This window comes from Penaeus chinensis, chromosome 29, assembly GCF_019202785.1.
Source record: "Penaeus chinensis breed Huanghai No. 1 chromosome 29, ASM1920278v2, whole genome shotgun sequence".
Taxonomy (NCBI): Eukaryota; Metazoa; Arthropoda; class Malacostraca; order Decapoda; family Penaeidae; genus Penaeus; species Penaeus chinensis.
The window spans coordinates 32,588,187-32,601,749 of record NC_061847.1 but is presented as its reverse complement, the minus strand read 5'-3'; the positions used below and the strand labels follow the sequence as shown (position 1 = coordinate 32,601,749).

The 13,563-nt window shown below is 43.1% G+C and overlaps 1 protein-coding gene across 1 annotated transcript in view; it reads left to right on the top strand.

The window, feature by feature from the left end:
- LOC125040486 overlaps positions 1-8,907 on the top strand; it is a 65,417-nt gene extending 56,510 nt beyond the window's left edge. The window contains exons 5-11 of the mRNA XM_047635038.1: positions 1,981-2,207; positions 5,347-5,434; positions 5,943-6,063; positions 6,393-6,478; positions 6,948-7,073; positions 7,650-7,752; positions 7,881-8,907. Coding sequence (XP_047490994.1) covers positions 1,981-2,207; positions 5,347-5,434; positions 5,943-6,063; positions 6,393-6,478; positions 6,948-7,073; positions 7,650-7,700 — 699 coding nt within the window. The 3' untranslated portion in view covers positions 7,701-7,752; positions 7,881-8,907. The remainder of the gene's footprint in view (positions 1-1,980; positions 2,208-5,346; positions 5,435-5,942; positions 6,064-6,392; positions 6,479-6,947; positions 7,074-7,649; positions 7,753-7,880) is intronic.
- Positions 8,908-13,563: the final 4,656 nt, after the last annotated feature.

Genomic DNA, 13,563 nt, shown 5'->3' with positions numbered 1-13,563 from the left:
TGACTCGAAGCGGACTCCGGGAAGATATGACAGCGGACTGAGTCAACGGAGGTCCAGGTGGCGTCAGGTTATGTCAAACCCGGGCGAATGGCTTAGTTTGGTTTATGTTCTTGTTGTTTCGGCAAGTCTGTTAGCGGGTTGGACTGTCGCATCTGGGATTGGGTTGTTATCTATTTTGTTATCTATTCGAGTTACTTGGGAGATATGAGAATGGATGGGTAGTGTGAGGGATGATTAAGAAAGATGGAGTAATGCAATACCGCATTGATATAGATATATAACAACCCTCCCTGACCAGGACTAGCATGTTTGGTTTAGTCCTGGTCCTCCGGCTCACACCTGGAGTGACCAAGGGATGATTAGCATAGCAATGTATACTTTATCCGGCCTTTCCATGTGAGGAATAATTATAGTGTAGAATGTTCAGGACGGAATTAGGATTCCGTCTTAGAAGAACGCCAGTAGTTTGAAATTAAAACCATTAGTTACCATTAAAATTACGATATTCTTTGGAAATAAAGAAACGACTCCTTAAGTGGAATATCTTGTGCAAAAACTAGATTACCTTCCGACCCAAAATGAGAAAATGATCTAAGCCAATGACTGAAAATACTAATCACACTAGAATTTCATTCAGCTGAAAACCAGACAACGACCGGCCATTCATAAAATGCAGGAGCTCTAGATGTCCAAACGCGATGTCAAGAGGAGACGTGGACGTGCATGTAATCACACCTTCCCACGCTCTCTCCTAAACAGACTTGCGGATTTTGTTTCTTTTATCCTTTTGATGATTTGATGACGATTACATTTTTATCATTACCCTTTCCTTCAACGTTAATGTTATTAGCATCACTCTCAGTAAAGCTACTGACATGTTCATTATTATGGTTATCATTATCATCATATATTAGTATTAGTAATTTTACTATTATTCTTATCATTACTATAATATTATTATGCTACTTTAATTATTGCTGAATCGCTATTACTGCCAAATATTAACTGCTCAATGTGTAAGAAGATTGGGATTAGAATAGGTCACGTCAATCTATTTAAATCCTTGTCTCTGATTTCATTTTATGATCCTTTTTACAATGATAAAATCTGGTATTGTCGCTACTTCAGTGGATCTGTTATTGTCATTATCGTCAATGTCATCATAATTATTAACATGTGTATCATTATTACTAATCGTTTTTATCAGTAGCACTTATTAATCTCAGTATGGCAGTACCACTGAGGTTCATCAATAATGATAAAAATGACTATTGCTGCTTTCAAGGGATTAACAGCACAGTCATAAGTATCAGATTTATGGCATTCTAAGTGGTATATAATCCGTATTTGTGTAATTTTCCTACTCGTTAAAAGGCTAAAATGGAGGAAAAGGAAAGTATATTCGTCAGTTTTTTTGTTTTTTTGTATGTTTTTTTTTTGTGCGTGATACTTATTCCATTAAAAGACAAATGCGAATATACTCAATACATTTACCTCTAAAACAAACAGCTTTCTGCTCTTCTGTTTGGCCCTCAGAAGACCCCTCTTAACACGCACTTATGGCGGGAGTAATCACAATAGTAAGAGGTTTCTCCACACGGTTTGGATAAAGAGGCTCTATCTGGATACGGAATGGGATGGCACTGTGTTGCCTCCCTGAGCGTAAACCCCGTTCGTAAGACTGGTTTTTCGATTAAAAAATACCAGAAAAAAAAAGTATTCAAACTCGCCGAGCGTGAGATCGCACTACCTTGCCTTGCCTCAGCGATGGTACTTGTTACATAAGTGCCAACGACTATTATTACTTGTCCAAAAAGGAGAAAAAATCACGCATTCAGAATATATACGACAACCCCCCCCCCCTCCTTCCCTCCCTTCCTTCGAACCTATCCCTACGTAGGGAGAAATAGCCTTCGAGGCGATAGAGTCGAAAAGCCCACCTCAACCCGGCACGCTTCAGCCCTTCCGACCCGCGTGTAGCACTGTCTTGCGCTGTCGCCGAGCGTCGCGATAGTCCCAAGAAACGAGGGTGACTCAAGCCGAGGCTTCCGGCGGCGCGGTGCGGACTTAACCCAGTGCGGACGGCGTCGCGGAACAGTCTCGGCCCGCAGACCTTACTGGACGCTCGCGGCCTCTCGCGCTCCCTCGACTCCTCGAACGGATAACACGACCACGCTCGCACGCCACTCCTGCCCTCCGGCCTCACCGTGAGTGTTGGATTCCCTGTGCAGTGGGACTCAGGCGCTTGTGTTTTGTTGCTTTAAAATTATTTTGATGGTTTCAAGTGATTTTTTTTATTTCGGTTTGTTTTATTGTTTTTTTTTCAAGTGTTTTTTCGTGAGAAACTATTAGTTAGTCACGAGTTTTTGGTACTGCATAGGGACAGTGACGGTCCTTGGGCTGTTAACAAGACAAGGGAGCCAACAGGTTGATCTTCCCGAGACGTAACAAAACAAACAGAATTAATAAGGATAATGCAAAAGGCGTAGATGGAGCTTCTTGAAACTGATCTTACTGCCTTTAGCCTTTCGTGGAAATGTTTAATGTTACAGATGATTAAACGATTTAAGGACCTGTGGTTCTCATGGTTGAACTCCTAGAATTATCTTCAACTAGGTGAGGATAATAATGTCCTAGTAATGATAGCAGCTTGAACACTCGTACTAATAGTTGTTTCGCTTTAGTACTTTCCAAGTGATATTTTTGGTGCGAAGGATTTAGCAAAACTGTGATGTGTTGCAACTACTATTTGTTGCTCTCCATAGCGGTTATCGAGGAATTATATATTAACCCATTAGCCCCATGTGGCAAGAACACATGCCATGCCTACTGTAATACACGTTTATTTATTGTATTTACACATAGATGGCTCTACAAGTTCTTAATCACCAAATAGCCAGTTATTAGAAACTACCTATCTCACCTGTTTACCCTTTTCTTTCACTTTAAGAAAGGGACTTTTGTATCATTTCATTGTTTAAAATATTTGAATGACAAATTAATAATCATAACGTCAATAACAATAATAACAGTATCGATAGCAATGGTATTGATACTTTCCAATTCAAGGAATGGGGAAATCAGGATTGGTAACTAGGTCCTACTGATAGACTCCCTGCCGTCTGAGCACATGTGGAGCCATCTATATGGAACAAAATTCACCAAAAACTACAGGGGACAGAACATAAATCCTGGGCGAATGGGTTAATAGCAACTGCCTTCTAGCACGACTATTATCAATACTACTACTTCCGCAACTAATAGTATTATTACTAGTACTACTAAGGTTATTCTAATATTGCAGTTTCTGTCTCCTCTGCTTATATCACTTTCCCACTTCTGCAACATCCACACCTACTACTATCACTACCACTACACCACTACAACTGTGACTATCAAACTATTAATTCTATTTTTACTCTATTAACTCTAGCGCACTTCTGCCATTACTATTACTACTACTTCCGCCACTGTTACTCCTGCTATTTACGTCTATTTTTAATTGCGAACATTACACTTACCACAAACGACTTACCACGTTGCATGGCGGAAGAAACCTCTCTCTATATATAAACAAAAACCGCCTCCTCGACCTTTCACATGGTTTTCTCTCCCTGGGAGCGTTGCAAGCCCTCCGGCTCCACCCGCCACGGGAAGGTCGCAACAGGGAGAGGAGGAACTTGAGAAAATTCGTACAAAATTGGAGGTGAGAAGAAAAAAGAGAGAAAACAAGAGAAAGGCGCAAGAGAGAGAAAATCCAAACAAAATTGAAAGAGAAAGAAAAAAAAGACAAGAAAAGGCGCGTTCCTCAAGGGCGGCCCAAGAAGGATTCTTTCTCTCTCCTTCGTTTTCAACTCGAGTGACATATGGGGGGGGGGGGGGGTATTCCTGCGCACTACGAGGCTTTCTCGGCAGAAAATAAACACGTTGGAATATTCGACCTTCGGACGAAGAGCCGATATTAAGTCCTCATGAGTTTCCGGTACGAAGTGCGGATGATTATCATTCTTTTTTTCTCTCTCCATTTTTCGCATTTTCTTCTTTTTTTATATTCTTCTCTCCTTTCATCTTGAGGGAATTGGTGCACGGAGAGACTAACGGAAGATGCTGAGAAAAAGAAATTCCATCTCGTTTGTTAAAATACGCTAATAGCGCGTGGACACACACACACACACACACACACACACACACACACACACACACACACACACACACACACACACACATAACGCAGACTCACACACAACACAGAAACACAAACACACACACACACACATACCGAAAAGAATGATGAGCAAAACGGCCACAATTTGCGCTATGCGAGTGCGTTCGAAACATCGCGAAGCATGACACGAACGCGGGCTGCAAGAACGACTCAAATCACAGGGCGAATAGCGAGGTTCACGGGGCGAATAGCGGGGCTAGACTGTAACCTGGTTGAATCAACCAACATCTGAGGGAATCACATTGTTCTTGCCTTCGTCTCAGCCAAGCGTGCTTCCGCCAGCCATCTCTTCGGCGTTGCAGTCGCGCGTCGGGAGAGAGAGGGAGATAAAGAAGAAGTAGAAGAAGAAGAAGAAGAAGAAGAAGAAGAAGAGAGAGAGAGAGAGAGAGAGAGAGAGAGAGAGAGAGAGAGAGAGAGAGAGAGAGAGAGAGAGAGAGACGGGAGGACACGTCGTTGCTATAGTGAGCAAATTCGAGCCCTCACCCTGACCTGCATCTTTCCCTCCGTTGTAATAATCCCCGTCTTCCTCCCTCCCTCCTGCTCCTCCCCCCCTCCCCCCTCCTTCCTTCCCTCCCTCAGGATCTACGCTATTAGAGCTCCTAATGTCCTCTCGAAGGGGGCTGGATGCCAAGGTTCCTCCAGGTCTGACTTTCCGCTCGCGCCCGCGCGGGTGAAGGCTGGGGAGGGCCCGGGGGTGTTAGGGGAGGGCCCTGGGTGAATGGGGGAGGGCGTGTAAAGGGGGGGTTGGGGAAGGGGGTGTAGAGGGGGGTAGGAAGGTCTACAAAGGGGGGGGGGGGGTAAAGGGATTAAGACGAATTAAGGGGACTTCAGAGAGGAGACAAGAGGGGGGATATAACCTGGCGAAGGGCACGAAAGAAGGAACTTGAAAGGTTCTCGTGGGACGTAATCTCTCCTCGAGTACTGTTGGGAGTTGATGATGACGTCATCCTCAGTTCGGTCGCTGATTGGCTCTTCGTGACCCTGGAAGGCGCCATGTTTTCCTTTTTGGCGCCATTTCTCTCCTCGGCGATTTTCACACGCGAAATATCTTTCTTTTCGGCGTCGCCAAGAGTCTACCAATTTCTCTGTAAATTCTCACAGTTTTCATCCTCTCCTTCCAGGTCTGCAGAGAGCGTGAAGGACAAAAGCAAAATGTGCTCGTTAAAAGCCATAATATCGTGTGGCATCATCTTGGCCGCCATGGACATCGTAAGTTTCATCAAGATGTTTTCTTGAGTAAATATAAATCAAATTATCTATATATATGTATGTACACACACACACACACACACACACACACACACATAAATATACATACGCATATGCATATATATATATAAATATATATATATATGTATATATATGTATATCATATATATAAATAATGAACAACAAACAAAACGAAACATTGTCTCATATAAAGGTCTCTTACATAGAAAGAAAAAAATAAGAAAGACGTAACACTTGGAAAGTGAAATTTGGTTACATACTTGATAAATATACACCTCTGACATCATACACAGTTAAAATAGAGAAAACACGTAGGTTAACATCCATTGTTTTGCATCTCGGTTTCATTGTTTCCTGGTCTCTTATTACCAGAAAATGAGTGTGTGTGTGTGTGTGAGTGTGTGTGTGTGTGTGAGTGTGTGTGTGTGTGTGTTTGATTCCCAGCCCCGCACTCTACAACGCTAAAACTTCCCCCTTTCCTTTGCAGATCCAAGGGTTAACAACTCTAGGCTGGTATGGGTACCGCTTCGTGTCCTATTACTTCTATCTGTGCCCCAGAGAGCTGCCCATTGACGAGTGCCACGCAGAGAAATATCACTACGAGCAATGTAAGTTAAGATTGTGACCCCCTAAAAAAACAAACAAACCATAAGATAACAATAGCAACAACAGCAACAAAAACATAACCCTCCTAAAAATATAAAGCAACAATAGTGGCGACAACAAAAACTTTTGTCTATTCATATGTATATTTTATCCATTCGTTCCTTTGTTTATAAAGTTCTGATCGCGTGGCTTGAGCTATAAATACTCTTTATCATTATCGTTTTTTTATCTTCTAATTACGGTGAATCATACTGAGTTTGATTGAGAAATGGGCAATGGTGCTTTGGTGATGAATTTCCGACGCAACTGGTAAGGATTTTGTTTGTTTCAGTGTACACCCTTCGCACCTACATCGGCATCGGGGAAGGTGCTGTGACCCCGATCTTTGCTGCTATTTACATCGTTGCTCTCGTCAGGGTAAGTACGCTCGTGTTTACATCGCTCGGCTGCACGCAGTCACACAGGCTCAGAGTCACAAACAGACGTGGAGTCATGCAAACTTATGCATAGATATAAACAGACATATATATATAAGAGGGCAGGAAAGGATATCAGTGCTCGTGTATAGATGTAGATAAACACACACGCACACACACAGACACGCGCACACGAACAAACACAATCACAGAGAAGCAAGCACATACAAACGAGACACGCGCACAAACACGCAAACCCACCCTCGACTCCCACGCACCGCCGCAGAATCGTGACCGTTCTGCCCGAGAGCTTAGCCCAGAAGCCACCGTGACATGAGAGAGCATTATCCTCTTTTTTTTTTTTTCTTATTATTATTCCACTGCGTCACTCGATGATACAAACCATGAAGGAAATGCAAATGCACCCTAGCTCTGGATTTCCTTGTAACGTGAGCCACCTGTCTCCTCAGCATAAGCCGTGGCTCGCCTGGTGCTGGCTCATCAAGGCCTTCGGCGCCCTGGGAATCAACGTGTACTTCCTCAGCCAGTGGCTCATCAGGCTCAAGAACTTCGATCATCTGAGAACCATCAGGCCGGTAAGTCCAAGAGGTCCTCTTGCTTTAGGTTCGGTCACTTTGAGTTCTTCTCTTGTTTTAATTTCTCTCTCTGTCTGCCTCTCTCTCTCTCTCTCTCTCTCTCTCTCTCTCTCTCTCTCTCTCTCTCTCTCTCTCTCTCTCTCTCTCTCTCCTCTCTCCTCTCTCCTCTTTCCTCTCTCTCTCTCTCTCTTCTCTCTCTCTCTCTCTCTCTCTCTCTCTCTCTCTCTCTCTCTCTCTCTCTCTCTCTCCCTCGCTCTGCTTTTTATTTTTCTCTCTATGATAAGGAAATGAGGAAATATAATAGCTTGCTTTACGAGAGAAGCCCGTGTCCGTGGCGGATCAAAACTTTCGCCACCAAATAAACTTGCAAAAAGAATAAGAATTAAAGATAAAAAAGCTGTTTTTTGTCTGGATGAATTTACTGCAACTTAAACATACATAATTGCGCCATTAGGAGTACTCCACCCACTCCGCCCGGACTCACGGAGCGGAAACAAAAAGCATGATCGTCAGCCGAAAGGCCGCGGCGTCAGCGGAAGGTCAGGTTCGCAACTGACACTTTCCTCTCGATTTCAGGCTTACGACCAACAGTTCCTGTGGATAGGAATCGCGCTGACGCTGGCCTGAGGTGGTCATCCTGCTCCTCTTCTGCCTCGTTGGGGGCATCTTCACGTACAAGGTGAGCGTCCGTGTCCGTTTAAGACTGAGATTCTGAACAGCTTACGAGGGGGTGAGTGTATAACCTTACGGGTGGAGACGCCCGTGTCCAGCCTAGGTCATGCTGACCTGCTTCCTCCCCCCCCCCAGGTGTGCGAGGAGCGCCGCAGGAGCAGGCGCAGTCTGCACCGCATCCACAAGATGGGTCGCCACGGCCGCGCCACGGCGCCGCCCCTCGACGGCTACGACGACGAGTCCTCGATCGTGCGCGCAAACATCGAGGAGCAGTTCCTGAACCACGGCCTCCACGACTCCACCAACAAGCTGCCTCTCCCCGGCTCCACCAGCAGCATGAACGAGGTGGGGTGGGCCAACACGCTGAAGGCGCCCACGGAGGTCTAGGCGCCGGAGAGGCCGCCCTTGCCTCCGACGGCCGTCCGGGGAGGCTGGGCTGCCCTCCGCGAGAAGTGTTCATTCCACCTGCGACGCGACGGGACCTGAGGGAGGCGCTGTGGCTGCGGGCCGCCTTCAATCCGAAGGCACCGGCTGCGCGGCGGCACAGCGGTTGCGCAGGTTCCTCGGTCCAGGTATTCATTGCCGTTAGCTTCAGGAATGATTCATGAGAGTCGAAAGTCAAGTGCGAGGCATTTCCCCGAGGCAGAGAGACGCTCGGCCTGCATTTGCCGCGCCAGAGTTCACTGCTGGAAGAGTTTATCACAGAGAAGTCAGACTTCATTGCTAGAGTGCCAAAGATATTCCATAATGCCAGTAGAGGGGACTCGACGCGGGAATGCCTCGCGTCTCATGTCTCCTGCAGGTGCTGCCGACTTGTTGAGTCATTTATTCCGTGTACATAGATAGGTGTATATACTAGGTTCTCAGATTTTCTCTCTTCTTCCTTTGTGTATATTTTGATATTGATGCATCAACTACAACCATGTTACACGTGTCCCTTTAATAGAGTATTTTTATGAAGATATAAGACTGTTTAGGGTTAGGATTAAAGTTGCACTTGCTGCGTTATGCTAGATTCGGAGCCCACAAAGAGAGATAGGCCTATGCGATTTTTACATTTTTTTAGAATAATTATATATGTCTGAACTTTAGAAGTTTTCTTACATAATTTTATGACCAGATGTGAATTATATTTAATAATAAAAATCCTTTAATATAAAAATATCTTTTGTTTAATCCATTTCCACGATAAACGAATTTGTGTAAGGATTTCGTTCCAGTATTATGGAGCGCAAACACTATTGAATGAACTGAAACAAATGTAGAGAAAATGTCAGTGAAACAGAAAATAAAAGTACAGGGGACGTAAAATAGCCACACTTAATCATTGCAACATATCAACGAGTATTTCCTGAGTCACATTTTTCTAATTACAGTAATGATAATGACAGTGGTCTTATCAAGGCTTATTATCAGTGGCATACAATGGGCATTTCTGGTGTTCGGAAGACCTGAATATGTTCTTACTCGTTGTTTACACACACACACACACACACACACACACACACACACACACACACACACACACACACACACACACACACACACACACACACACACACACACACACACACACACATACACACACACACACACACACACACATACATACACACACACACACACACACACACACACACACATACACACACACATACATACATACATATATATTATTCATATACATAGATATGTATGCACATACATTTACACTATCTATCTATGTATGTATCTATCTATTTGCTTATCAATCCATCTACATATGCCTTTATATGTCTCTCTATCTATACATTGATTTCTTTGAGTGATTTTGATCAGTTTCAATAACTCATCATGTGATAATTCAATGATTTTAGAGATTCATCCTAAGACTAATTATCACAACATAACCTGTTTTTGAGAGAATAAACCTCCTTTACAATCTTTTTATTTTAATAACATTTCCTACGTCGTATTTAGCAAGATCATAAACACGCGTAGAAAATACTTCCGAGGTTGCATTCCTCTCGAACAAGGCCGCCCTTCGTAGTCAAACTTTCCTGAAGAGACTGTCAACTGGCAACTTGGCAGGAAGTTGGCGGAAGAGGACAGTGCAGTGACGTCATATACGCAATGACGCAACAATAATATGACGCCATAGTCCCCTCAACGCGCGTTTACTCATACGCCTGGAACGCCCGTTTTTGGTTGAAGGTCGACGAGTATTCATGAACGTTTTCTGAGAGATGGCGTTTGGTTTCAGAGATATATCTATTTATAAACCTGTCTGTCTGTCTATCTATCTATATATTTATTGGTTTGTAATTAATTATAATAAGAGAAAGAGTGGGAGAAGAACTGCTAGAGAGACAGATGAAGCGGGAATGAAAAGTCGAATGAAAGGGAACGAGTGAAAAACAGAGAAAGTGTTACAGTTACGGTTTATATGTATAGATTAGTTGATAAATAGGGAGAAAGATAAGTTGATAGAAAAAAAAAAAACAAAAAAACATGAACTGATAGAGAGATGCAGAATACCTGCAAAACAAGATATTGCTACAAAGCCTTTCCAGTCTGGCTGAGCTTCAGTTAACTTGGAAGTTGTTCCTATTCGCCTTAAGGGTTAATCACTGTTAGTCCTTTTCAAATGACTTTGCTTTGACCATATTCGTTGCAGTAATGTATTTTTTTAAGCAATTTAGCATTACTAAACAATATTCCTCTGTGAGAAAATACAGGCAAGACCAGGAGGGTGGGGAGGGACTAAGAAATACTACCCATGATAGTCAAATGAATAACCTTTGCTTGATGTAAAGCGCATTGTCATATATTTCCGTTATTCTGTTTCCAAGACCTTGAAATGGACTGTGTGCTATTCCGTATATCGGCGAAAATAATAAGGTATGGAGGTGACTTCGCAAAACTCTTTGTGACGAACTCGGGGGAAAGTGAAGGCGAAAGAAAGTCTTTGTTGCCACGCGAGAGGGAAGGAATCGATACAGCATTGGCACCCCGAGCGAAAAGCGAAATTTCGACAGGATTCACATACTGAACGGATGAATTTACTTTTTTTTTTCTGGCATATTACGATGAATACAGAAGGAAAATAAAGGTGTTGTTTATTTTCTTGGGGAATTTGATGTCAAAATAGTTTATGTGCTAAAAGTTCGTCATACTTTACGCTATTATAATAAAGTACTTTCATGACCGAGACCTGAGGTACGACCAGCACTGGGTAGGTCTATCCCAGCCCCGAATGACTCACGGGGAGGAAATCCCGCGGATGTGGCTATGATGCAAGAGCGTTGGTACGTTCTGTGGTCTCCTCTCCCGGTGCCCTCCTGCCCTCGCTCCCTCCCTGCCCAGCCCTCCCGCCCGAATATTCCCTCTTCGCTGCTTCGCCTCAAGGACAGGTGACGAGGGGTACTCCGTGTTTTTCTTCTTCATTATCATTCAGACCCCGGACATGCTCGAGCTCTGACTCACTTTCATCCGCGAGGTTTGGGGCTCGCGGGCGTTCTGATTTCTTGTCTCAGGGTATCGTTGGTATATTGAGTGTATTTTTAATATATTTATATACATACATATATATGCATATATATATATGCATATATATATGTATATATATATATATATATATATATATATATATATATATATATATTGTCTTACGGGATTGTTGATATACTGAGTATCTTGTGTGTGGCGTGTTTAGAGAGAGTTAAACTGCTTGTGATTATGATTGTTAATGGTGAGAATGTTCCCTGCTGAGTATAATCGTGTTTGAGAGTAAGTTATTAAAAACAAGAGCTGTGTCTCATGGTAATAAGGAAATTCGCAGTATCATTCTCATCCCTAATTTATGAGAACGAAATGTTCATATTGTATTCTCGACGAAGAAAAACGCCCTTCATTGTATAAATTAAATAATTTCACTGATGAAATACCCATCTGTTTACATGGCGCGTGAATCAAGCGTTCGAAGGGACACATCCGCTGATAAGACAAAATCTACGTCGCACTGTTTTTTCGTAACCGTCTATATATACTATGTATATGTGGTGAGTGTACTGTATTATTCATTGTGGGTAAAGCACGAGGCCTTGTATTAAACGAATGCCTAGTACTGTGGGTGATTTCAACGCAACAGTACAAACGAAGAAGAGCATCACTGATTACACTGATGGGGAAGCTTCTGAAGCAATTCCGCCAGACAATCGAGGCGGCCATTATATTGTTGCGCGCCATTTCTCAACTTTTTTTGTTTTGTTCGGAGATAAGACGCCACCAGGGCATCCAAGAGAGTTTATAGATGTTACGCAGTTTAAAATAAGGAGTATGAGACGGTCAAAGACACCAGGACGGGAAGACAGCCCGCGTGGCAAAGGGTGCTGTTAACTCCGGGTTTCATAGTTGACAGCGAGGCGGTCTGTTCTTGTGACGCCCCGGCGGCTGCCTGACGCACTGTGACCAAATTACCTTTTTGTTTGCGGTAATTCTCCCTAATTCTTGCTTTCACCGAGCGTCGCTGCATCAAATTGTCAACGGGAGACGAGATCCCCCCGAGGGCAAGGGAGTACGTCGCCACAGAACTAAATAAAAAAGAAAAAAGAAAAAGAAAAAGAGAAAGAAAGAAAAATCATGGCCGGTTAATGCGTCGCTGGCTCGTGTGCTCGGGCCACCAAATGTTTTTTTTTTCTTTCTCTTGTTTTCGTTGAGGTAAACATGTTTAGTGGCCGTGATACGACGCCCAGAGTTTTCTCTTTTTTTCTGTCTATACGTTATCCAAGTGCCACTTCGGTTTCTTCCCCCTGTCTGTCTGTCTATGTCTCTATCTCTATCTCTATCTCTATCTCTATCTCTATCTCTATCTCTATCTCTCTCTCTCTCTCTCTCTCTCTCTCTCTCTCCCTCTCTCTCTTTATTGCTTTGCTTCCTTCGTGGCTACGTACATAACGTCTTACTATTTCTCTCTAAGATTATTCTAGTCTCAATGAGCTTATTCTCGAAATAAACTTGAACGAGCAACGTAAAATATTTCAACTATTTCTAAAAACTGACAAAGAAAAACAAACTAATTCTCTTCAGGGAAACGATACAAACCATAACACCAAAAGGCAAATAAAGTCAGCAGGACGGAAAGGCCAGGCTATCAACAGACCTTCATAGAGGATCTAGTTGCGCAGGATACCCGTGAGGCTGACATTGCCTTCAGGATGCTTTCATTGTGTAGGACTCCCGCTGACGATCATGGAGGTCGTGAAGGATGCCCGTGATTGAGCAGAAGGGCCGGGGGGAGGGGGGGAGATGTTTTGTTTGTACAAGAATCTCTGTACTATTCCAGAGGAGTACACACACACACACGCACACACACACACACACACACACACACACACACACACACACACACACACACACACACACACACACACATACACACACATATGTATATGTGTGTGTGTGTGTATACATAAATATGTATATGTACATACATGTATATATATATGTACATATATATACACACATACGCACACACACACATAATGTATATACGCATACATATATATGATATATACATATATCATATATGCATACATTTAATCATGTGCCAGGAAATATTTATGAACTTAGACAGGTATGTATACGTGATGCCTATGAGCTTGTTTGAGCGTCAAGTAAAAGTTATCAGAATTTACCTTGAGCACCTTTTCTCAAAAATCTCCTAAACGCGAGGCTGGAGAAGGAACTCCTTCCACCTTTTGAAATTTGTTCTTTTTTCGCTTCGTGTTGACCGATAGGCTAGGAAATTGTTTAAATCATTTGTGAAACATTAAGCAAA